This window comes from Peromyscus leucopus, chromosome 5 (assembly GCF_004664715.2).
Source record: "Peromyscus leucopus breed LL Stock chromosome 5, UCI_PerLeu_2.1, whole genome shotgun sequence".
In the NCBI taxonomy this organism is placed as follows: domain Eukaryota; kingdom Metazoa; phylum Chordata; class Mammalia; order Rodentia; family Cricetidae; genus Peromyscus; species Peromyscus leucopus.
Genome location: NC_051067.1, coordinates 13,525,533 through 13,550,154, shown reverse-complemented (window position 1 = coordinate 13,550,154; position 24,622 = coordinate 13,525,533). Strand labels below are relative to the sequence as shown.

Sequence of the window (24,622 nt, the reverse complement as noted above, 5' to 3'; positions counted from 1 at the left end):
CCTCAGCTTCTAGTCCCCATCCTCTGCTGTCTACCTCTAGTCAACTTCCTCAGGTTCCACATTAGGAGAGTAATGTAAGGTTGGGAGAATGGGTCCTCACCACAGAAGCAGGTACACTCATCATGGGTCCGTTGCCAAAGGATGTTAGAAAATGCATAAATTGAATAAAATGCATCTTGGTCCCCCTTACCTGGTTTTGTGTGACTCCACTCTTCCCCCTCCACCTGGTTCTATGTGACTCCACTGTCCCCTCCTTCCAGTGGAGCCACTCTCCTCTGGGAAGTGCAGCTTCTCCTTTGGGTTGGCAAACAGCAGCATAATCTCCGTAAACACTTCACAATTCTCCTCTTCACCCGCTTCCATCCACCCCATAGATTGTGAGGAAAGGCTGTGGTCATTCTCTGGGGTTGGGCACTGGTGAGGTTTGGTTCAGATGTTTCCTGGGGGGACAAGCTCCTGTCCTTGGGATGAGTGTCTGTGGTGGTCACATCCTGAGGGCCCTCTTTGGAGCTCCTTGTAGATGGTGTATCCTGGATGGATGAGCTGCACATAGGGGTATTTTCACTCTGGGGCTCCACCTGGGAGATGTGGTTTTCAGAAAGAAAACCCAGGAGCTGTTCATGGTCATGCTGCACAGGAACACAGGACACACCCTTGGAAGCCATGTTTTTCTTCTGCAGGCTGCTGCTCAGGAGCTGTTTGTCTGAGCTGGGCTGCCTCAGGAGCTGCTCATGCTGCTCAGGAACCACAGGACACACTCTTGGAAGCCCTGTTTTTCTTCTGCAGGCTGCTGCTCAGGAGCTGCTCATGCTGCTCAGGACCACAGGACACACTCTTGGAAGCTGTGCTTTTCTTCTGCAGGATGCTGCTCAGGAGCTGCTCATGATCATGCTGCACAGGACCACAGGACACACTCTTGGAAGCCATGCTTCTCTTCTGCAGGACTGCCTCCGCTCCAGGAGCCTCTTCTGCTGATGCATGGCTGCAGCAGGACCACAGGCACAGGACACACACTCTTGGAAAGCCAGTGCTACTCTCTTCTTCTGCAAGCGCTGCTGCTCAGGAGCTGCTCACTGTCATGCTGCACAGGACCATAGGACACACTCTTGGAAGCTGTGCTGCTCTTCTGCAGGCTGCTACTCAGGAGTTGCTCATCATGGTCATGCTGCATGGAACCACAGGACACACTTTGGCATGCTACTCTCCTGCAAGCTGCTGCTCAGGAGCTGCTCACTGTCATGCTGCACAGACTACAGGACACACTCTTGAACCCGCTCTCGCAGCTGCCCCAGCGCTCATGTCATGCTGCTCAGGACTACAGGACACACTCTTGGAAACAGTGCTACTCTCCTGCAAGCTGCTGCTCAGGAGCTGCTCACTGTCATGCTGCACAGGACCATAGGACACACTCTTGGAAACCCTGATTCTCTTCTGCAGGCTGCCGCTCAGGAGCTGCTCATGCTGCACAGGACCACAGGACACACTCTTGGAAGCCATGCTTTTCTTCTGCAGGCTGCTGCTCAGGAGCTGCTCATGGTCATGCTGCTCAGGACTACAGGACACACTCTTGGAAACCCTGATTCTCTTCTGCAGGCTGCCGCTCAGGAGCTGCTCATGCTGCACAGGACCATAGGACACACTCTTGGAAGCCATGCTTTTCTTCTGCAGGCTGCTGCTCAGGAGCTGCTCATGGTCATGCTGCTCAGGACTACAGGATACACTCTTGGAAGCCATGCTTCTTCTCTTCTGCAAGCTGCTGCTCAGGAGCTGCTCACTGTCATGCTGCACAGGACCATAGGACACACTCTTGGAAGCTGTGGTGCTCTTCTGCAGGCTGCCACTCAGGAGCTGCTCATGCTGCACAGGACCACAGGACACACTCTTGGAAGCCATGCTTTTCTTCTGCAGGGTGCTGCTCAGGAGCTGTTCATGGTCATGCTGCACAGGACCATAGGACACACTCTTGGAAGCCATGCTTTTCTTCTGCAGGGTGCTGCTCAGGAGCTGCTCATCATGATCATGCTGCACAGGACTACAGGACACGCTCTTGGAAACCCTGATTCTCTTCTGCAGGATGCTGCTCAGGAGCCTCTTGTGGTCATGCTGCACAGGACCACAGGACACACTCTTGGAAGACCTGCTTCTCTTCTGCAGGCTGCCGCTCAGGAGCTGCTCATCATGATCATGCTGCACAGGACTACAGGACACACTCTTGGAAGACCTGCTTCTCTTCTGCAGGCTGCTGCTCAGGAGCTGCTCATGAGTATGCTGCACAGGACCACACTGGGTGCCTGTGGGGTGAGGCAGGCTCTTATGCTGGCAGCACAGAATGGCAGGCATGCTGAGATTCTTGCTGTCTTCCTTCCTTACAAGCTCGTCATCGTTGTCATGAGACTGAAACTTTGCTGGCAGGGTAGAGGTGGAATGGTCAGTCTCATTCCCTGTCTTCTTTAGGAAGAGATGGAAGGTAGAAGAATCTGAAGGTTCCATGGCAATACTGGGCTGCATGAGCTTAAAAGTATGGTTAATGTTGTCCACCCAGGGTGACTGATGTTTTAAAATTAAGTAAGTTGCCATGATGCTATTAAATTTTTTTTCATGTAAGGAGTCTCTAATGTCCTTGGGGTTATAGCCCATGCCCCACATGGCTGCCATAATATTGGGGTTGGGCTTGTTGGGGAGGGTTTCTAGGAACTGGGTTAGTTTTGAAAACTCTTCACTGCCCTTGAGCCACTGATGTTCCATGATGTCACGTATCTTGGGCCTCTGTCCAGGATCAATAGTGAACAATCGCACGATGAGGTTGGCAATGTGTGCTGGGAGCTTTGGTGGAATGTAGTAATGTGGCTCTTGCATTTCCTCCTTCATCTTTTCATATGTTGTTGCTTTGAATGGGTAGTGCTTTGTCACCATGATATATAGTACCACTCCCATGCTCCAGATATCAAGTGCCCTGGGATCATAGCCTTGGCAGCTGAAAAGCTCTGGAGCACAATATGGAAGGGTGCCACAGAACACTGTTGACTTCTGCTCAGTGGTAACTTTGATGGCCAGGCCAAAGTCACACAGTTTGATGTTTCTATGTGCATCCATCAGAATGTTTTCTGGTTTGATGTCCCTGTGTGCAATGCCATTCTCATGGCAGTAGTTAATGGCACATACCATCTGTGCGAAGATGTGCCGGGCTTCCCCTTCCTTCATATAGTCCACTTCTAAGATACGACCAGCCAGATCACCCCCGGAGGCATATTCCAGAACCATGTAGATGTGTTCAGTGGTTTCCATGACATGGAACAATTTAGTTATATTAGGGTGGTCTAGTATTTTCATGATCTCTAGCTCATTTGCAATCAAAGAAGCATTCTTTTTATCCTTTTCCAGGGTCTTCAGAGCAACCTGTACCTCTGTGTGGAGGTGGAGGGCCAGTTTCACCTGAGCAAAGTTGCCTGTGCCGAGGGTCTTGATGATCTTGTAATGATTCATGAGGACCTCCTCTTCATGGGAGGGGGCCTGAGGATCCTGCTGCATTGCCAGATCCTCCCGTATGCAGCTCTGTATTGTCTATCCCAACCGAGCCACGATACTGGATTTAAAAAAATCAAAAGCAGACCTGTTACAGTTCGTTGTTACGTTAAAATAGCATGGCTGAAAGCAACAGATAGTAGAGTGTATTTTGGCTTCCAGAGGGAGCATCCTAATGGCAAGTGAGGTGTGGTAAAAGGTGGAAGAAGCCAAGAGATCATATCTCAACCACACAGAAGAGCAAAGTGAGTGAGTATGTAAATGCTCCAAGCCCACCCCAAGGGATGTATTCAAGCAAGGCTGAACCTAAGGGTTTAATAACCTCCTCAAACAGTGCCACCAACTGGGGACCAAGTGTTCAAATATGTGAACCTATGGAGGGCATTTTTTAATTCATTCTATACAAGGTCTAAGAGGGAAGTTCATATCAGTAAATTCCTACACAAAACAATCAGAGATATAAACAATCTGATTAAAAACAGCCAATAAAACTGAGCAGCAAGTCCTCAAAACAAGTGGTTAATAAATATTTTAAAAGTGTTTATCATCCTTAGTCACCATGGAAATGCAAATGTAAAGCAACTTTGAAATTTCATCCCACTCCAATCAGAGTGAATATTATCAAGAAAACAAATCAGTATAAATGCTAGCAAGGATGTCAGGGGAGAGGAACCTTTACTCACTGTGGGTGGGAGTATGAATGGGTGCAGCCACTGTAGAAATCAGTTTGGAGGTTCCTCAAAAACTAAATATAGAACTGCTGTATAACTCAAGTATACCACTTCTGGGCATATACCCAAAGGACTCCATGCACTACAACAGTTACTTGTACTTCCAGATTCACTGCTGCTCTATTTACAATAGGGAGGAAATGGAACAAGCCTAAGTGTCCAACAGATGGATGAAAATGAAAATGTTCATATACACAGTGGAATTTTATTTATTGGTAAGGAAATGAAATTTACAAGTGAATGAATGTGTCTATAAAATATCATACTGAGGTAACCTAAGCAAGGAAAGAGCAAATTTCAGCTATAAATTTTTCAAGTTATTTGTTTAACACTGAATAGTGATGGTGAGAAAGATAGAAAGGGACCATTAGACGGATGGAGGTATGAAGGAGGCATTAAGGGAAAGGGAAATAGAACATATCAGACAAGAAGGGGAAACTAGGGGTGGAAGGATCTAATCAAGATTGCTTGGAGCCTGGGGAAAAAGTGGGTGGGAGCAGTAGCCAAAACTAAGGATGTATAAAACAGACACAAGGAAACATGATCATATAAGCTTATTAAAAACTACCATCTAAAAGGAAATTTCTATGATGGTGTCCTGGATGAATGACTATAACTCCTTTTAATAGGCATAGGTCATTAAGTAAAGATTCCAGTGTCAGCCAAGGAAACCCCAAAGACTCTCAAAACAATATAGATCATTGCCACTGCTCTCGGTTGCTCACCAAAACTTGATGGTAAGAGCCTATTACAGGAGACACTACTTAATTTGGTCACAGGACAGAGAGAAATCAAGTTGAAGATGAGTCAGAAGTTTTCTCCCTATGGGCTAGTCTTCACAATGCCTGAAGATGCTGCCTTCACAGTGCCAAAAGATGCTACAAGACTGCTCAGGGAGAAAGGTCACCAACAGTCTGACTCAGCTGTGAATCCTAGGTGCAACAGTAATGACTTACCAAGCAAGACATGCTCTGTAGTGAAACTGCAGCTTAACTGTTACGGAGGAAACAACCACTTTCTGATCATAGGGAACTCATGTCTGATTCTGTAAACCTGATCAAGGACCCTTGATTGGGAAAGTCATGGGCCTGAGGGAAGCTACTACTGTTGTTTTAATTTCGTGTTGTCAAATGGCCTTCTAAATACACACGTTGATACCCATAGATTGATGCTGCAACCAACATCAGTGACGCTTCTTACTGCTGCAGGCAGTGGTTAGTGCAAACCTTGCCAAAGTGACAAGAATACATGATGATGGAATGCTCAGCCCTAACTGAGACAGTTCTATCGCCCCCTCCAGGACTCCAGGAATGCAGAGGAAAAGGGGATGAGAAGAACTGAGAGCCAGAGGATGGGAAGAAGTGCAGCAAAAATCTGCCTCTGGACATGGCATGGCCACACACTCATGAATTCACTTCAGCTGTGGTTATCTACACAAGACTGGGCTCCTCAAGTCCCCATCATTGGTAGAAGAGGGGTCTGTGAGACCTCATGGCTCCTGAGGGACTACGGGTGGGTACCACCGGTGGGGAAGAAATCATTTCTTCAGTGGTGTAGCCACTGTCAAGATGCCCTTGCTCAGGGGAACACTCCTCTGTTGCTGGTGAGAATGTAAACTTGTTCTGCCACTATGGAAATCAATGTGGCAGTTCCTCAGAACCCTACCACAAGGACACTTACTCAACTATGTTCAACTCAGCTTTATTCATAATAGCCAGACACTGGAAACAACCTAGATGTCCCCCAGCCAAAGAATTAATAAAGAAAATGTGGTACACTTATGAAATGAAGTATTACTCATCTGTTTAAAAAAATGACATCCATGCTTTTAATCCCAGCACTTGGGAGGCAAAGGCTGGCAAATCTCCGTGAGTCTGAGGCCAGCCTGATCTACAATGCGAGTTCCAGGGCAGCCAGAACTACTACACAGAGAAACCCTGTCTCAAAGACCAAACAAACAAACAAAAACAAAAACAAGAAACAAAAAGGCATCATGAAATTCGCAGGCAAATGGATGGAACAAGAAAAAAAAAGTCATCCTAACTGAGGTACCCCAGACCCTGAAAGACAAACATGACATGTATTCATTTATAATTGGATATTAGCTGTTAAGGATAACCATGGTTTAATCCACAGACCCAGATAGGCTAAGTAACAAGGGAAGGGGCTCTAGTGAGGAGGGGGGCACATGGATCTCTCTGGAAATGGGAAATAGATTTTGTGGGTGGACTGGGGGCAGATGAGGATGGGAACAGGAGGGATAAAGTTGGAGAGGGAGAGAGGGAGGGAGGGAGAGAGTACTGAGAGATAATTGGAATTGGGGACATTTGGTGGGCAATGTGGAAAACTAGTGCAGGGAAACTGCCTGGAACCTATTGGGGGAGGAAGAATTGTAGGAGCTAGAGGGGATGAGGACACCAGGAGAGCACAGCCCACAGAGCAAAGTAAGCAGGGCTCACAGGGCTCCTAGAGACTAAAGCAGCAGTCATGGAACCTGCATATATGTTGTGATTGTTTAGCTTGGGGTTTTTATGGGAGTGGGGGCGTCTCTGACTCTTTTCCCTGATCTTGAAACCCCTTTCCTCCTACTGGTTGATATGATGGTTTGTGCCTGGTCTTATTGTATCTTGTTATGCTGTCAGTTACTATGCCTGGGAGGCCTGCTCTTTTCTGAAGGGAAACAGAGGAGAGTGGATCTGGAGGGGGGGGAGTGGATCTGGAGGGGAGTGGATCTGGAGGGGGAGTGGATCTGAAGGGAGGGGGAGTGGATCTGGAGGGGGGAGAGTGGATTTGGAGGAAGGGGGAGTGGATCTGGAGGGGGGAGAGTGGATCTGGAGGAAGAGTGGATCTGGAGGGGAGTGGATCTGGAGGGAGGGGGAGTGGATCTGGAGGGAGGGGGAGTGGATCTGGAGGGGAGTGGATCTGGAGGGAGGGGGAGTGGATCTGGAGGGGGAGTGGATCTGGAGGGAGGGGGAGGTGGATCTGGAGGGAGGGGGAGTGGATCTGGAGGGAGGGGGAGTGGATCTGGGGAGGGGGGAGGGGGGAGTGGATCTGGGGGGGGGGGGGGGGGGGGGAGTGGATCTGGAGGGAGGGGAGTGGATCTGGAGGGAGGGGGAGTGGATCTGGAGGGAGGGGAGTGGGGGGGGAGTGGATCTGGAGGGAGGGGGAGTGGATCTGGAGGGAGGGGGAGTGGATCTGGAGGGGAGGGGGGGGGGGGGGGGGAGGGGAGTGGATCTGGAGGGAGGGGGAGTGGATCTGGAGGGAGGGGGAGTGGATCTGGAGGGAGGGGGAGTGGATCTGGAGGGAGGGGGAGTGGATCTGGAGGGAGGGGAGTGGATCTGGAGGGAGGGGGAGTGGAGGAGGGAGTGGATCTGGAGGGAGGGGAGTGGATCTGGAGGGGGGGAGTGATCTGGAGGGGGGGAGTGGATCTGGAGGGAGGGGAGTGGATCTGGAGGAGGAGTGGATCTGGAGGGAGGGGGAGTGGATCTGGAGGGAGGGAGTGGATCTGGAGGGAGGGGGAGTGGATCTGGAGGGGGAGTGGATCTGGAGGGAGGGGGAGTGGATCTGGAGGAGGGGAGTGGATCTGGAGGGAGGGGGAGTGGATCTGGAGGGGAGTGGATCTGGAGGGAGGGAGAGTGGATCTGGAGGGAGGGGAGTGGATCTGGAGGGAGGGGAGTGGATCTGGAGGAGGGAGTGGATCTGGAGGGAGGGGAGTGGATCTGGAGGGGGAGTGGATCTGGAGGGAGGGGAGTGGATCTGGAGGGGGAGTGGATCTGGAGGGAGGGGAGTGGATCTGGAGGGGAGTGGATCTGGAGGGGGGGAGTGGATCTGGAGGGGGAGTGGATCTGGAGGGAGGGGGAGTGGATCTGGAGGGGGAGTGGATCTGGAGGGAGGGGGAGTGGATCTGGAGGGGGAGTGGATCTGGAGGGAGGGGGAGTGGATCTGGAGGGAGGGGGAGTGGATCTGGAGGGAGGGGAGTGGATCTGGAGGGAGGGGAGTGGATCTGGAGGGAGGGGGAGTGGATCTGGAGGGAGAGTGGATCTGGAGGGAGGGAGTGGATCTGGAGGGAAGTGGATCTGGAGGGAGGGGGAGTGGATCTGGAGGGAGGGGAGTGGATCTGGAGGGAGGGGAGTGGATCTGGAGGAGGGGGAGTGGATCTGGAGGGAGGGGGAGTGGATCTGGAGGGAGGGGAGTGGATCTGGAGGGAGAGTGGATCTGGAGGGAGGGGGAGTGGATCTGGAGGGGGGGAGTGGATCTGGAGGGGAGGGGGAGTGGATCTGGGAGGGGAGTGGATCTGGAGGGAGGGGGAGTGGATCTGGAGGGGAGTGGATCTGGAAGGGAGGGGGAGTGGATCTGGAGGGGGAGTGGATCTGGAGGGGAGTGGATCTGGAGGGAGGGGGAGTGGATCTGGAGGGGGAGTGGATCTGGAGGGAGAGTGGATCTGGAGGAGGGGAGTGGATCTGGAGGGGGAGTGGATCTGGAGGGAGGGGGAGTGGATCTGGGGGAGGGGAGTGGATCTGGAGGGAGGGGAGTGGATCTGGGAGGGAGGGGGAGTGGATCTGGAGGGAGGGGAGGGGGAGGGGGAGTGGATCTGGAGGGAGGGGAGTGGATCTGGAGGGAGGGGAGTGGATCTGGAGGGGGGGAGTGGATCTGGAGGGAGGGGGAGTGGATCTGGAGGGGAGTGGATCTGGAGGGGGGGGAGTGGATCTGGAGGGGAGTGGATCTGGGGGGGGGGGGGAGTGGATCTGGAGGGGGGGAGTGGATCTGGAGGGAGAGTGGATCTGGAGGGAGGGGGAGTGGATCTGGAGGGGGAGTGGATCTGGAGGGAGGGGAGTGGATCTGGAGGGGGAGTGGATCTGGAGGGAGGGGGAGTGGATCTGGAGGGGAGTGGATCTGGAGGGGGAATGGATCTGGAGGGAGGGGGAGTGGATCTGGAGGGAGGGGAGTGGATCTGGAGGGAGGGGGAGTGGATCTGGAGGGAGAGTGGATCTGGAGGGGAGTGGATCTGGAGGAAGGGGGAGTGGATCTGGAGGGGGAGTGGATCTGGAGGGAGGGGAGTGGATCTGGAGGGAGGGGGAGTGGATCTGGAGGGAGGGGGTGGATCTGGAGGGAGGGGGAGTGGATCTGGAGGGAGGGGGAGTGGATCTGGAGGAGGGGGAGTGGATCTGGAGGGAGGGGGAGTGGATCTGGAGGGAGGGGGAGTTAGAGGGACAGGGAGAAGTGGAAGGATGACAGGCTGTGGTTGGAATGTATTGTATGAGAGAAGAATAAACAAGCAAACAAACAAATAGACGGGGGGAAAGATGCGCTTGCCCTTGATCTAGCAAATACTCTCTCACTCATACTAGAGCAGTACATTCTAATGAACTTTAGGGGACCGCACACTAAAAAGAATGCATGTAAGTCAGCGGGGCTTGTTGAGACGTAGTCACACAGGACAGGGAGAGGCATGAGAATGAGGGAGGGGAAGGGATGCAAATGACTAAAATTCATCCTAAAACTATCAAACAATAATCAGAGCTACACTGAACAACCGAATGAATGATGCACTTCAGGTCATAGAAAACCAGCCCCTAAGCAGTGGGCAGCAACGCATGAAAAGATCAAAACTGAAATTAACAAAATGTTTCCAGAAAGAACAGGAACAAAGCTATTTGAAAAGATATGCAAAACTGACAAACCTTTACCCAAACTAACCAAGAAAGAGGGGACACAGACTGATATAATTAGAGAAAAAAGAAGAAGATATTATGTCAGGTACCACCAAAATCCATGGACTGTTAGGAAATTTTTTGAAAACATACTTTAGTGAACTGGGGAATTTGGAATAAATGGGCACATTTCTAGGTGCACAAGACCTATCAAAATTGAGGTAGTAACATGTAAAACATATTAGTAGACAAACAACAAAGCTGAAATGATAATGAAAAAATTCCTAAGCAGAGGAGAAGTCCAGTGCCACAAAGTAATGAGGAGAAATCCTATCAGACCATTGAAGAAGAAATGATCCTCAGACTAGTCCATCAAAGGGAAAGAACACTTTCAAACTGCTTCTACAAAGCCAGACCACCCTGATACCAAAACCAAATGAAGATGCCACAAACAGAAAAATTATAAGCCTATTTCTTCGATGAGCATAGGTGTGAAAATCTTAAGTGAGAAAACTCAGTATTTCACACCAATTTCAGCAACACATGAGAAAAACAATAAGTCACGATAAAATAAGTTCATCCAGCACTCATCAATCCAGGCATGGATGGTTCCACATACTCAGACTGATACGTGATAATCCAGGGTAAAATCCCATGCTCACCATAAAGAGTGAAATGTGGACGTTTTTCAGGAGCTGGAGATGAGCTTTTTACATGTGACTAGCCAGTGTCACAAACAGATGTCTCCTGTTTTCTATTCTATGTAGTGTCTAGAGTGTAGGGTGCCGAGGGGGTGGGGTGAGAGCATTAGGTACATGGAAGAAGGCAGTGGAGGGATGCCCGAGCCACTACAAACTGCCACAGTTTAAAATCCTGGCCATAACAACCCCTAGGCTCTCTTCTAGCTAGCTAGGAGGGGCAGTGGCCAGTAACATAAAACCCAACCCAATATGGCTTCGGCAAACCACCAAACCAACGGAATGAAGAATCCACGCCAACAGTGTAATGGCAAATGCCAACAGGCAAGACTGTACCCGGGTGTTGGATGAGGAGAACAGAAGCACCTGTCCCAGATTTGTGGTTCTGCACACTGCCTCTGCCACTGGTGTCTACTGAAAGCCCTGCCTTCAATATAACAAGATGGACACCAACTGTCTCAGCTGCCTAATTCGAACTTCCAACTGTGAGTCCTGACCCATGACCTAATTGGTCACATGCCTAGAACCTAGCCAATCAGGATGGTCAAGCAGGGAGAGCACTTCTGATTGGTAAGGTTGAAGTCATGTGACCTAGGCTGGTTTGCGGTAAGGAGGCTCTAGCCTAGACTCCAAGTCCTGTGAGGGCACAGTGAGGGATGTAACTTCTGTATTTGCTATGACTTGTCTCCAGGGATGTGCCTGCTCATGCCGCCTCCCCCACCCTAATGGTTTCTGTCCACAGAACTGTTGGCATAACTTCTTTCCTCCCAAGTCCCCATTTCACTTGTAAAAAACCTGGACTGACTTTCTAAAGGTCGGGGTTTGGGTTGCCTCTCTTCCTTGAGGGACATGACAGTCAAGAAACGGTTCCCTGCTGGGTGGGTCATCAGAACTGAAGACATTCCTGTCTTCAAGGAGCTGATGGTTTAAATGGAAACGGACCCTCCTTTAAGGAGCCCAAGTGTGCGCTGCCTCCACCCCAACCCCTGTCTTCCCTTTAATGCCTAAGCCCAATCTATGTTAAATAACCATTTCTTAGTGAATTCTAAATTTACATCATAAAAAGTCATGGCTTATAGCACCTCCTTGTGGTGTCCAACATCATAAAAAAAGTCAAAGAATTTTCCTCCTGAGTCTTTTTCCATCCTCTGCATGTGTATGTGATGGGTCACTCTAAAACAGATATTCTGTTTCTCAGACTTGGAAACCTTCCCTCCAAACATCCCGTATACCATTTCTCCTTTGTTCTACCTGAAAATACTTTCACCTTTTTTTAAATCAGTCTTCGATTTCTTGTTTCACTTTATAGACATCCTCAGTTTTGCCTCTAGATTTTTGGTTTTACTCCTTTATATTTTCTTACTAAACAGCCCTGTTTAACTATTCCTTTTAAAGTATCCAGTTATTGCTTAATGGATGCAGAATATCCTCTCATCTCTCTGAGGACTTTGAAGAGTTTACACAGCAGGACACTATCCAAATAGGTAACTTTGTGCAAAGCTCTGGTCAGCAGTCATCTGTTCCCAAGCCTTTGCAAAACCACAGACTCCAATTTAAGAAGTGTATTGCTATATACATAGCTGAAGTGAACTGAAAGGTGACCTTGTTATATTTTTGACCAAGCAGAAATCTGCTTTTGTTTATTTTTTTTTCATAGTGACTAACGGCTCTCAAAACTGTTGTTGGATAATAGGGGAAGCTGTGGCCAGGATATAGAGTATGAAAGAAGAATAAATTAAAAGAGAAAGAACTCACTGATTTTAAAAAATTGATTTTTTAATTTGTATTTTATGTGTAATTATGTGTATACAATTTTTAAACTGTAATTTATGTATTTTATTTTATTGTGCATTTTATGTATATATGTTTTGCTTGCATGTATGTCTGTTGGAGGTCAGAAGAGCATACCAGATGCCCTCGACTGGAATTATGAACAGTTGTGATCATCATGTAGATATTGGGAATTGAATCCAGGTCCTCTGCAAGAACAAGAACTCTGAACCACTGAGCCATCTCCACAGCCCCCAAACCTATCAGTGTGAGCATGTTACTTCAATGAAGCATTTGTGATGCATCTTTGTTTAAAGGTAGAGATGTTCAACATTTTACAGAAGTTACCATAACAATAGGGCAGAAGATGGCCCTCATGAATGTTTACAGCTACAGATGACTGATGGAAAAAAAGCTTCCCAAAGGGCCTGGGTACAGTTTCAGAAATGTGTCCCTTCAGAGCTTTATCCTGAAACACTATGCTGAGTTTGTAAACCATGCTCCATTGAAGTAAAAACACAGCAGTCGTCTGCTTCCTTTACTAGTTTGAGAACTTGCTAACTTATCAAGATAAAGGTTTAAAACTTGAGTGAAGGAGGGCTCTGGCACTGGGCTCCCAGCATCACCAAGGTCATAATGTCCACTATGAAAATGTTCCAGCAGTCAAAGACAGCCTTGTGCCTCCCCGGTCTTGGGCTATAAGCTATCTTAAGTCCAGCTGGGTCTGATCCAGTTAAAACAGTGTATGTGGGGGTGGGTAACCTTGGGATGTCCATCAAGGCCTGATGCCTAGCAGTGCATGCAGGATGACACATAATGGGAATGTCCTCATACACAACTAAGTATTAGGCCTTCCTAGACCATTCCCCATTATAGCTGCAAACACAGCGCTATGTATCCATTCCAGCTGAACACCCCCTCCACCTCACATAAAGTGCTAGATATTGTGCCCTGCTACATACACTCATGAGGACACTCAAAATGCACTGCCATTCATGGGATTATACTGGTGGGCACTTCCATATCACCACCTCTAAATCTCTGCATATTAGGTCCTACTCCCCCCCCACCCCACATATACCCTACATGATTTCTAACAGTGTTTGAAGTAGCAGCAATGTGGTGGTACCCAGCAGGGCCTGATACCTAATAATGCATGCTCCCAGCCATGATGGATTGAACCTCTGATCTGTAAGCAACCTACCACAATTAAATATTTTCTTTATAAGGGTTGCCTTGGTCATGGTGTCTCTTCACAGCAATAAAAACCCCAACTTAGACAGTGGGATGGGGGATATTCAGCAACATATGTGGGTCCAGAAGAAGCTGATCACTAACAGTTTGTGTTGGTTGGCAGCAGAGGTGGGGACATCTCTGGGGACCAGTAACACCTGCTACCTTGAGTTCTACATGGGGCAGTGGTGATATGGTGTCTTAGTTTAGGTTTCTATTGCTGTGAAGAGACACCATAACCATGGCAACTCTTAAAAAGGAAAACATTTAATTGGGGCTGGCTTACAGTTTCAGAGATTTAGTCCATTATCATTATGGCAGGAAGCAAGGCAGCATGCAGGCAAACATGGTGCTGGAGAGGTAGCTGAGAGTTCTACATCTTGATCCACAGGCAGCACAAAGCAAACTGCAGCCCACAATGAGCATAGCTCGAGCATCTGAGATCTCAAAGTCCATCCACACAGTGACACATCTCCCCAAGCAAGGCCACACCTACTCCAACAAGGCCACACCTCCTAATAGTGCCAATCCCTATAGGCCAAGCCTATCTATTGAAACCACCACACATGGTAAAGGATGTCAGTCAGGACCAGGCAGCTAGCAGAATGGGGTGTGAGATGGGGCATATGCTGCAGAGTGTGATACTGTCTAGTATATGTGCAGTGTCAGTGGCATGATGTCTAGCTAGCCCTGATAAATAGCAGTGTATGTTATGTGGCTATGAGAAGTGGAAGTGTTTAGCATGGCCTTATACAAAACACATTATGTGGATGGACAGTGGTGTCCAGCCATATCTCATACATAGTACTTTACAGACATGTGCAATGGGATGGGGGTGCCCAGTGGAGCTTGAAACCTAGACATTTGTATGTGCTATACACACCTCTTCTTCCTAGTGACACTCACAGGTATTCCTAGCTTTCGTACATTCCTAGTTTGTAGGCTGTGCTGCAATGCCTGATATCTACCCATGCATATGAAGAAAATTGGCAAGGAGTGTTGTTGTACAACAGGGCCTGGTATGTTTAAGTTGATAGCTAGCAGTCTATGTGGGTGGTATGGGCCTGTGCAGCTCTAGACTTTATGACCTCCACAAACACCAGGGAGTAGACTTGCCATCTGTTAGAGTAAGAGAGTAACAGAACTTGTAGAATGACTTACAGGCTGTGGTCCAGCTAATCCAACAGTAGGTGATTATGAACAGAAGGTCAAGGAATCCAGTAGATATTCAGCCCACAAGGCTGGATGTCTCAACTGGTCTTCAGTATATGCCAGAATCATGAATAAGTAGGCTCTAAAGCCAGTAAACAGATGGAACTGCTAGTGAGGGCAAGAGCAAGCAGGCAAAGAGCAAAAGCTTTCTTCTTCCATGTCTTTTATATAGGCATCCAGCAGAAGGTGTGGGTAAACCTGTGTCTTCCCACCTCAAAGATTAGAAATGGATCTTACCACATCAAATGATTCAATTGAGCAAAAGTCCCTCACAGTTGTGTCCAGTTGTTTTTTTTTTTGGGGGGGGTTAGTTAATTATAGATGTAGTCAAGCTGACAACCAAAAATCATATCATACCATCTTTAAAAAATTCCATCTCTTCTTCTTTACACTTCTCATTAGTCCCAGAAGTTGAGGAGTCAAGAGCAGAGCTCCCAGATGAATTAGAGCTGGAAACTACAACCCAACCCGGGCCTGGAAAGGGCTCTGCTTTTAGTCAGTCCCTCATGCAACAGGATGGAGGATGGAGAGGTGCTGTGGGATAATGCTCTTGTATACTGGTTTAATAAAACACTGATTGGCTAGTAGCCAGACAGGAAGTATAGATGGGGTGAGCAGACTAGGAGAATTCTGGGAAGAGGAAGGGAGAGTCAGGAGTCTCCAGCCAGACACAGGTACAGGCAGATGGCAAGGCAGAACTAAGAAAAGGTACCAAGCCATGTAGCTAAACCTAGATAAGAATTATGGGTTAATTTAAGTGTAAGAGCTAGTCAGTAATAAGCCTGAGCTAATGGCGAGCAGTTATAATTAATATAAGCCTCTATGTGTTTACTTGAGGTCAAGCAGCTGCAGGACGCAGGTGGGAGAGATTCATCCTGACCTTCTGGCTACAGAGAGGCATCTATGGACAAGGAAGGGAGAAGGGCAGAGCACATTTGCCTGAACCAATTCCTGTGCTGTAATAATAACAAAAAATCCTTAGAAGAGGGATTTGTCGTCTCCAAGCTCTGAGGTCCTGGGGTGTGGCAGGGCCAGGCTCCCTCTAGTGGCCTAGTGGGGATCTGCTCCAGCCACCCTCCAGTTGTGTTTCCAGGCTGGTGGCAGCAGAGCTCCAGTGTCCACAGGTCACCTTCCCTGGGTGACTCTGTGTCTCAGGCTTCCTTGTTGTTTTGTCTCCAGGTCCTGCCAAGTCCTGGCAGTCCCGCAGCCCACTTATAAAATAAATACACAGACGCTTATGTTATTTAAACTGTTTGGCCTAATGGCTCAGGCTTCTTGCTAGGTGTACTTATATCTTAAATTAACCCATTTCTATTAGTCTATAAGTTGCCACGTGGCTCGTGGCTTACCAGTACCTTACATCTCGCTTGTCATGGCTGCAGCTGGCAGCGTCTCTCTGCCTCAGCCTTCCACCTCCCAGAATTCTTTTCCCCCTTGTCCCGCCTACCCTATCCTTCCTGCCTGGCTACTGGCCAATCAGAGTTTTATTTATCAATCAATCATCCACAGCACCTTGTCATAAGGCATGAGGCTGTATGGGTTTCTCCTATGACTTTTACAGCTTCCACATCATGTTTTAATTTTATATTTACAGTCAGCCATAACCTTTGTGACAGTGAATTTTCAACATGGATATTGTATTGTTCGTTTTTCCAATTCTTGTTCTGCAGTCTTTTGTGGATGGACCATTTTCTCTGCCTTGGTTTCCCTGGGTGCCTCTGACAAAATCAGTTGACTTGACTTCGGTGGGTCTGTTGCTGGACTCTGGCCGGCTCCATGTGTCTAGTCTCCATTCCTTCCCCTGAGTACTTTCTGTATCACTGAGGCTTTTGGTAAGTGCTGGAACCAGAAGTGCAGGGTCTGGAGGAGTCGCTTCTGGCCTCTGCTGTATCTTCAGGGTTAAGCCCAGTTACTTGCTCCATTTGATGTGTTGGGCATCGGTTTGTCATTCTGCTGAGTCTTCAGATGAAGTTCAAAAGATCTGTCACCTTAACAACTGTGCTGCTGAAGAACAGGGGTCTGAGAACCTATCCCTTTAGATTTCTCTCAGCTGTGCCTCAGTGTTCTGAATGCCAATTTATGAAAACTATGTTGGATTTCTACTTCAGTACTACAGTATTTGAGTCTGCTGTAAACTGTATCTATGTGATACCAATGAGAGATGGTCCAACTGGCTGCCCCCAACTTTGCCATCTTTATGTTAGTGGTGACCTAGGATAGGGTATGCAGGGACACTGCCCTCCTCAAGAGATTCAGCCCAGCAGCCAGGCACAGATGAGCATTCACTTCTCAAGGCTCCGCTGAAACTCTTCTTTAATCTGCTCAGGCAGGCTTTCTGGAGCATCTGTGAGGACAGAGAGGCATGGGTGACCTCCTGCACTGTGACAATGTAAACAGGGCTGGCTCATGGGGATATGTCCAATTGTCAGCCCCCTGCCCCACATCTTTCCTCCAAGATATCCCTTCTGCAAACCCCAAGATCTTTTTGAGGAGAAGACAGGGAGGCAACTGGTCTTCATTTGACCCCTGGAGGAGAAGGCTCATCATCCTCCACAGCTTGTCCCACACTGACTGATGCTGCCTGGCATTTCATCCCTTCTTTCCGAACCTCAGGAACTGATGTGCTAGTTGCCCCAATAAATGAACTGGAAAGTGCCTCTCCACTACCACCACCACTACAAGGCTTACCACTGCAGGACATCAGGGCAAAGAGTCTGCAGGATGTGGTCAAGCAAATACAAGAGGAAGAGCAGTACAGCCATGGAGCAGTTGACAGAAAGCGCCACCTTTCCCAGAGGCAGGGCCTGTGGATGCCATGGAGACAGGCAAGATTCTTTTGTGCAGACATCAGCATATTCTAAGGAGAGGAGTAGAAAAATGGCTCAGTGACTTTTTTCTTCATTGTCTTTTGGCCAGGTACACAGTGGAGTATACACACACACTGGAAAAGAGCCTTCGAATAAATGGTTGTTTATTGGAACAAATACAGTAAATGGTGCTGATGCAGCAGGACATCCACCTAAAGAAGAGTTTAAATAGATCTGCATCTCTCATCTTGCTCAAAAAATCAGTTCAAAATAGACAGGTGGTCTGAATTTAAACCATGAAGTGTGGCTTAGAAGCTGTTAGAAGGAGAGAAAGGAAAACACATCATACACAGGCACAGACAAGAGCTGACTGGCTAGAACACCAGTAACACAGGACGGGACCCTATAAACTGACAAATGAGTTAGCATGAAATTTAAAAGCTTCTGCACAGCAAAAGATGCTATCCTTAGAGGGAACTGGCAGCCCAGAGCATGGGATAAGATTGCTGGTCACACTTCCTGTGAGGTGTTAATATCTAGAATGTACAAAGAATTACAAATACTCAAAACAAAAAAAATGATCAATAAATTGACTAATGAACTGAACAGTTTTTAAAAGGAAATACACAGAAGCCAATAAGTATTTTATAAAGTCTTCAACATCCTTATCCTTAAGGTAAATTCAAGTTAAGACCATTTTGGATTCCATCTCACCTAAACCACAATGGCTGCGATCAAACAAAAAAAAAATGAGACATTCTGGCAAGGATGTGGGGATGGGACCCTCAGCAAGTGCTATTGGGAGTCTAAACTGGACCAGCATGGTGGAAATTGGTACAGAGGTTCCTAAAAAACAGAACTACCATAGGCCCAGGTCTACCATTCCTGAGCATGGACTCAAAGGATGCTATCTACATCCAGGGAGATACCCACACATCAACGCTGACTGTGGCACTATTCACAACAGTTAGTTCCAAAAAGTACCTTAATGAATCATATAATTTATGCTAATTCAAATAAAATAAACATGTAAAGAAAAGAGACAAATTGAAACACTAAAAATGGTTTATTTCATAATTAGCCATATACATTCTTACAATAGAGTATTGAATTTCATTTTTCCTTGACATTCTATTAACTGAGGTTTGTAAATTAAAATTATATTCTTTTAGATTTTATTGCAAATTGGCAAAGTGAAATAGTGTGAGACAAAAGGAAGTTCCATGTCCGAGTTGAGGCAAGGAATGACCTCATAATGAACAGCTGTGGATCTACAGACAGAAGACATCCTGAGGGTGACAATCCCTGAGACACAAGTCAGGTTCCACAAGAAGCCCAATGTGTCAAAAACTATGAACCTGATGGACTCAAGCAGACATCTTCCAGGAGACAGAGAGATTCTGGGGCTCAGGGGGAAGGAACAAAGCAAGGGGGAAGGAAGGTCTATCTGACTTCTTCAGCAGGAGGACTTGGAAGGAGGGAGCAGGGAACCCAGGAGTTGGGAGGGTCTGCTGGGCTGCATGCTGGGGAGGGGCTGTGGCTCCCTCCCTCCTGCCAGCAGCCCTTTGTGATGAGGAGGCCACAGCTGTGTGATGTGAGCCTGAGCCCTCCTGACAAGCCTCATACTGTGCTCCCTGGACTCAGTTGCTTGAGAGCCTCAGTGAGATTCAGAAGATGGAGAGTTCTGTCCTTCAGCTGAAAAGCCTTAGTGACTCCTGGATGAGTCTCAGCTCCATTTTCATAGCAGTGGATGTGATCTTTGGTGTTATGTGTGGAGTAGGGCTCTTCTTCCTACTGATCCCCTTCCTGAAGACGTACCCAGTGTCACCACCACCTGAGAGTGGAAAGAACACCCCAAAGGTGAGGAGAGCCTTGGCTGAAACACAATGGAATGTGTTCAGTCTGTTGTTCACTACTGTTAGGTTCACATTTCCTACTCAAGTAGAGAGACAGGTGAGAGGAAATCTCCAGAAAGAACAGCACCTCATCTGCAGGGACTGGACAGTAGGGCAGAGGGAAGAGAGGCCTTGAGGTGTGTGCCTGAAGCTCTCAGACCATCTGTGCACTATGGCTACTAAGAGAGGCCACTAAAGCAGACGGTGGCTCCCTGGGCTCCATTTCTGAGATGGTGGGGAGCTCTGTCTGGGACAGGACAGGCTCTGAGAAAGGGGTCACCTGTCCTCTGCTCAGATACAAGCTTTTGTGTATGTTGACATGATATGGGGGGGGGATTGATGAGACCAAGGGCCTCGGATCAGGGTTCGAGTCACCTCTGGTCTGAGGAAGCAGATCTTAGATGACAGCCCAGAGGCAGCAGCAGAGCTCAGCCTTGGGTGGGATCCTGTCTGAGGAACACTGACTGAGGGAGGACATCCATGTAAGTGTGGTATAGACAGCCCCTGCTTGTGTTTTCTGACAAGGCCAAAAGGAAATGTGTTTATGCATAGAACAACTAAGTCGAAGGTGGATGAGAGAAAGCTTCCTGGGAAATGTGGATTTCACGTTATCCATGAGCACAGAGGGCAGCAGCTTGTCAATTAGAGGAAGAATGGGCCCAGCTGACTTTTGTCCTTTCTCACTGTCAGGTGAGGAGGAGGAGGCAGAGCAAGACCAGGAAGAAAAATGCTTCTGTAAAAGGTAGGTTTCTGCTTTCCTCTAGAGAGGCAATTCCATCTGCCCTGCCCCTCAGTGATGAGAGCCATGTTTCTGAGGATACAGGATGTGGAACACCGAGAAAGAAGAGGAGGCTGCTAGGAAGGAAATCAAGATCAGGGAAACTCCCCAGGTCCTGGATAGAAGGAAGCTGTGCTTGGCCTGGGGTGGGTGCTGCCCATGGGGGTGCGGTTCAAGGCCAGGGAGTGATGCTGTGCCTGTGTATGGGGGACCCCCAGGTCTACCTGACAACAGGTAGCTGCAGTTCTCTCTGGCCCACCCCTCTTTCAGATGACTGGTCCAGTGTCCCTCACGGTGTTGGATGGGGATGACAGGGGTTGAGGGAGGAGCGAGGAGAGTGTAAATGGAGAGATCTGGTCCCTCCATGCCACCTGCTCATTTTCAGTGTCCCGTGTGTTTGCACACTGGCGGTTGGCATCAGAGTCCTCGCATGGGTGGTCTTCAAGAGAGATGCCTCACTCTCCTGTGAGATCTCAGTCCTCTTCCTTATCCTACATAACTATTTCCAGGTTGTAGTGATGACAGAAAGAGTGTGGAAGAGAACCAGAATCCATCACAACCTGTGGAAATGTAAGAAATCTCTGTCTTGTGGAATTATTCATGCCAGGATGTGAGCTCGGGCTCTTGGGTTTTTGTACTGGCAATACTATGAATGGTAGGATTAAGATACAGCCCTGTTGGATATGACAATAATATATAATAATATATATAATATAATAAGGATATGGGAGGTGGAAGCCATGGAGCGACTATGGGATATAGGTGTCATATTTATACCAACTGATGGGCATCTTAACCCTCTGCTTGGAGCTGATGGTTTTGCCTCTGTCTTATGCAGCCCCATCGAGCAACTGTTACTGGACCCTGCATCACTCCCCTTTGGGAAATCTAATGAGAAACAGGATCAGCTTCCCCTCTCTCAGCTACTGTCTTACCTCAAGTTCTTGGAGGATCTTATACAGCAAAAATTTAGCCAGATTTTCTGGGGCATGTCCTCTGTGCTCTCTGAGTCAGTGGTGGCTACTGCCTGGGTCTCCAAGAGGCCTTGCTCTGTAAGACATAAAACCGTGAGGTTCAGTGATACAGTTGATCCTTTCCCAGCTCTACCTCCTGCTCAAGGACCTCCACAGATTTCTCAGGCCCAGCGATTGCCCCCCCAACTTGTGACACCAAACGTGGTGGGTGTGACAGAGGTCCAGACACTCAACAGCCTCCCAAGCTCTACACCAAACCAAGCACTTTCTGCATCCACAAGCAGGGCCTGTGGAACAACATGTTGTAACACTGGGATGAAGGTGTTGGCATCCCTCCTGACTGAAAACCATCCCTGGCAGCAGGATCTGGAGTGGAAAGACACCATAGGCTCTAATGTCCAAAGTCATCAAGCAGCCATTAGCCGGCCTACTCACAACTTGCCCAGGGACATCCCACCCACTGAAGCTATCAGGTCGGCCTCCATCCCTCCTGAGCATTGTCAGTTCCTCCAGCACCATGAGGAGTCACAGAGTGAATACAGGATGAAGAAGGTGAGAGTACAAGGCCCCCCCTTCAGGTTCCTCCCATCCCAGGAACTGATGCAGCTGCAGGGACGCTTCCCAGCAAACAGTCGTCGCCAGTCTAAGGACAAGCCTGAACTCCCCCAGCCTGCCCAGCCCTCCATCCTCTACTACAAAAGCTGCAAGTTGAGTCAGATGATGGAGACTACGCCCTCAGGGATGCCCCTAAAGAAGGACCCAGCAAGATGTAACATACATGAACTCATCAAGGAGGGCCCCAGTTTTAGAGCCAAAGCCTTGCCTTGCACTTCAAGCAGCACCCGTGGGCAGGGTCTGGAACCCAGAAAACGTGCACTGAGGACAGAGCAGCAGTCCTATGTGAACACCACCCAGGACCTTTCCTTCCTTGACCCCAAAACCCAAAGGAAGCTGGACTCAAACATCAAACAGCTTCCTGCAAAACACAGATGGAGACCGTATCTACAGACTCTTGTGTCAAGGGATCTCATCCCTCCAGGGGTTCCAGCCTCATTTCTTCCCCAGCTTGTCTATCCCTCCTCACCCACCTGTGTTTCTAAGGTTGAATACTATTCCAAGGCTGCCATGATCCTGGAAAAAATGCATCACCAAGATCCAGGAGGGACAAGGGTAGAAACTGTATCAGCGTCCAGGCTGCAGAGTCCTCTGTTTGCACACTCACCTTCAGAGGTTCAGGAGATGCAAAGAGCCACTCCACCAGCTGCCAGCCATGGGCCTGCCAAGGTTCATCCAGATACTCTGCAGAGCTATCTGAGCACTCAGACCCGGGCTTTCTGCTTCCAGGCAAAAACCCAGAAGAGCAGGATTGTCCAAGGGACTGGAAGAGGCAGCCTGCAACCAAGGACCAGCCCAAGAATGCCCAAGCATGCAGCATGGAAGAGGTTTGAGAATGTGGCCTCAGGACATCCCTGCTGGAGTGGGACAATGCTGGGCCCTCAAGAAAGGTTTCTACCTTCAGTGGTCAAACAAACCAATAGATCAGAGGAGAAAAAGGAGACAATTCCTGCATGGAAAGTGAGTCTGGGATTCACAGAGATTCCCATTGGCCAAGCCATCAATATCCATCTCAGGGACTTTGAGTCTAAAGAGGTCAGTAGAAGCCCAGGACGTTTCCAAACACCTACTCCACAGCACTCAGGAGATTCAGCTCTAAAGACACAAGTGTTTAGTGAGATTGACTTCAGATCAAACAAGCAGCCACAGGCCCGGCCTGTGGGCCATCATAAAGACAGCCTCAGTTCAGTGAGTTTGCCTTCAGAGCATTTGCTTCCCAGCTTCCAGAATAGATCCAAAAAGCCCAAGACTTCCCAGGACCTAGATGATATCTTCATGAGGAGAGATCGGAGCCAGGAGACTCAGAACTTCAGAGTTCCCAAGAATAAGATTCAAGCAAAGAATCACAAGGCATTTCATCCCAATGACCAGAGGAAGGAGTTGGTGAGAAGCAGAGCCACATGCCAGGAGGAAAGGCCAGGGAGAGAGAGGCCCTCTACCCCAAGCTTTACCCAGTTCAAGGATACATCATCCATATCTGAGTTTCAGTCCTCCTTTGATATGCCAGGAAAGGGGCAGGCTCTGCCAGAAAATAATCTGAAGAAAATCAAAAGGATTTTTCTACAATATCTCAACCTCAGCACAAAAGACAAGGGGCAGGGAGATTCTCTAAAGAGTGAAAACTCTACACCAGCTACTGTGATTACCCAGGAGTCAGAATCAAAAGAAAAGCTCATCTACAGTATGGTAGTTGAAATGCAATACATCATGAATGTTGTGGTGCAGGTCCTGGTGAACTGGCTGGGTCTTAATGTAGGGGACCCAACAGAGGAACAATGGTTTCAAGTGGAACCTCTGATATCCCAGCTGAGTGGCTTTCACTCTCCTAAGGGTCTCTATGACCCTAAGAATAGCAGACCAGAGAGATTAATGTGCCCCGAGGATCAGAGCCATCCATCCATGTATAAGGGAATCAGAGACAAACAGCAGTTGGTTGTTGGTGCCCAGAGAGCCTGTGATCAACATCAGAACAGAGTGAAGAGAGGAATGGGCTTTGACCAACTCCCCACTCCCAAGGGGAACAACCATCCATGTAGGAACAGGGGAACTGGAGACAAACAGCAATTAGATGTTGATGCCCAGAGAGCCTATGACCCAGATCAAATTAGAATGAAGAGTGGAAGGGGCCGCTATCCACATGCCAGCCCCAAAGGACACAAACATCTATTTATGCACAGAAATGTTGGAGATAAACAGCAATCAGGCATTGTCCAGAGGGCCCGTGACCCACATCAAAGTACAGAAAAGGGAATGGGCTGTGGCCACCTCATAGGTCCTAGAGAGAACAACCATCCAGTCACATACAGAGGAAGTGGAGACAAGAAACAGTCATATGCTGCTGCCCAGAGAGCTGGTCACCCCAAATGGACCTTACCAGCATAGGCCAAGGAGCAGGTGCCTCAGGCCACTTTGGCCTTTGCCCATCAAGAGTTCTACCAAAAGCTGTCTCATTGCCCAGCCTTTTCTTCCCCCATGCTTTCCTGGTAATAAACGTTGGATTTTTCCTGCAAAGGAAATCTTCTTCCTACAGGAGCGCATCCTCTGTTGCTAATGGCTCCTTCCCAGATAGGAGCCGCTTCCTAGTTCGTGCCGTGGTTTCAGTGCCGTGGTTTCTGTCTTGCAGGGATGGGGGGGGGGGTGTCAGCATTCCTTCTGCCTCAGTGCAGTCTCTGGAAGGGGTGGGGCATGTGGGGAAGGCAAGGTCACTTTGAGGTGTCATCCTCACCCAGTTCCATC

The 24,622-nt window shown here is 48.5% G+C and overlaps 2 protein-coding genes across 2 annotated transcripts; one reads left to right on the top strand and one right to left on the bottom strand.

Moving 5' to 3' along the window:
* Positions 1-738: 738 nt before the first annotated feature.
* Positions 739-3,528, bottom strand: LOC114689524 (sperm motility kinase X-like). Its single transcript, XM_028863842.1, has 3 exons — positions 1,276-3,528; positions 1,035-1,165; positions 739-982 (listed from the first exon to the last, which is right to left on the bottom strand). Exons 1-3 carry the CDS (start codon positions 3,526-3,528, stop codon positions 739-741), a joined length of 2,628 nt encoding a protein of 875 aa, XP_028719675.1.
* Positions 3,529-18,796: 15,268 nt separating this feature from the next.
* On the top strand, positions 18,797-24,397 carry LOC114689523 (spermatogenesis-associated protein 31E1-like). The gene is made up of 4 exons (XM_028863841.2): positions 18,797-19,484; positions 20,210-20,261; positions 20,807-20,867; positions 21,136-24,397. The coding sequence occupies exons 1-4, from the start codon at positions 19,299-19,301 to the stop codon at positions 24,266-24,268; spliced, it is 3,432 nt and encodes a 1,143-aa protein (XP_028719674.1). The 5' UTR covers positions 18,797-19,298; the 3' UTR covers positions 24,269-24,397.
* Positions 24,398-24,622: the final 225 nt, after the last annotated feature.

Coding starts and splice junctions, on each gene's coding strand:
- LOC114689524 (XM_028863842.1), bottom strand. CDS start 3,528: ATGCAGCAGGATCCTCAGGCCCCCTCCCATGAAGAGGAGGTCCTCATG. Junction 1,166..1,275: donor GCGCTGGGGCAGCTGCGAGA/GCGGGTTCAAGA, acceptor GGTTCCATGCAG/CATGACCATGATGAGCAACT. Junction 983..1,034: donor AGCGCTTGCAGAAGAAGAGA/GTAGCACTGGCT, acceptor GTCCTGCTGCAG/CCATGCATCAGCAGAAGAGG.
- LOC114689523 (XM_028863841.2), top strand. CDS start 19,299: ATGGAGAGTTCTGTCCTTCAGCTGAAAAGCCTTAGTGACTCCTGGATG. Junction 19,485..20,209: donor GTGGAAAGAACACCCCAAAG/GTGAGGAGAGCC, acceptor TCTCACTGTCAG/GTGAGGAGGAGGAGGCAGAG. Junction 20,262..20,806: donor GAAAAATGCTTCTGTAAAAG/GTAGGTTTCTGC, acceptor AACTATTTCCAG/GTTGTAGTGATGACAGAAAG.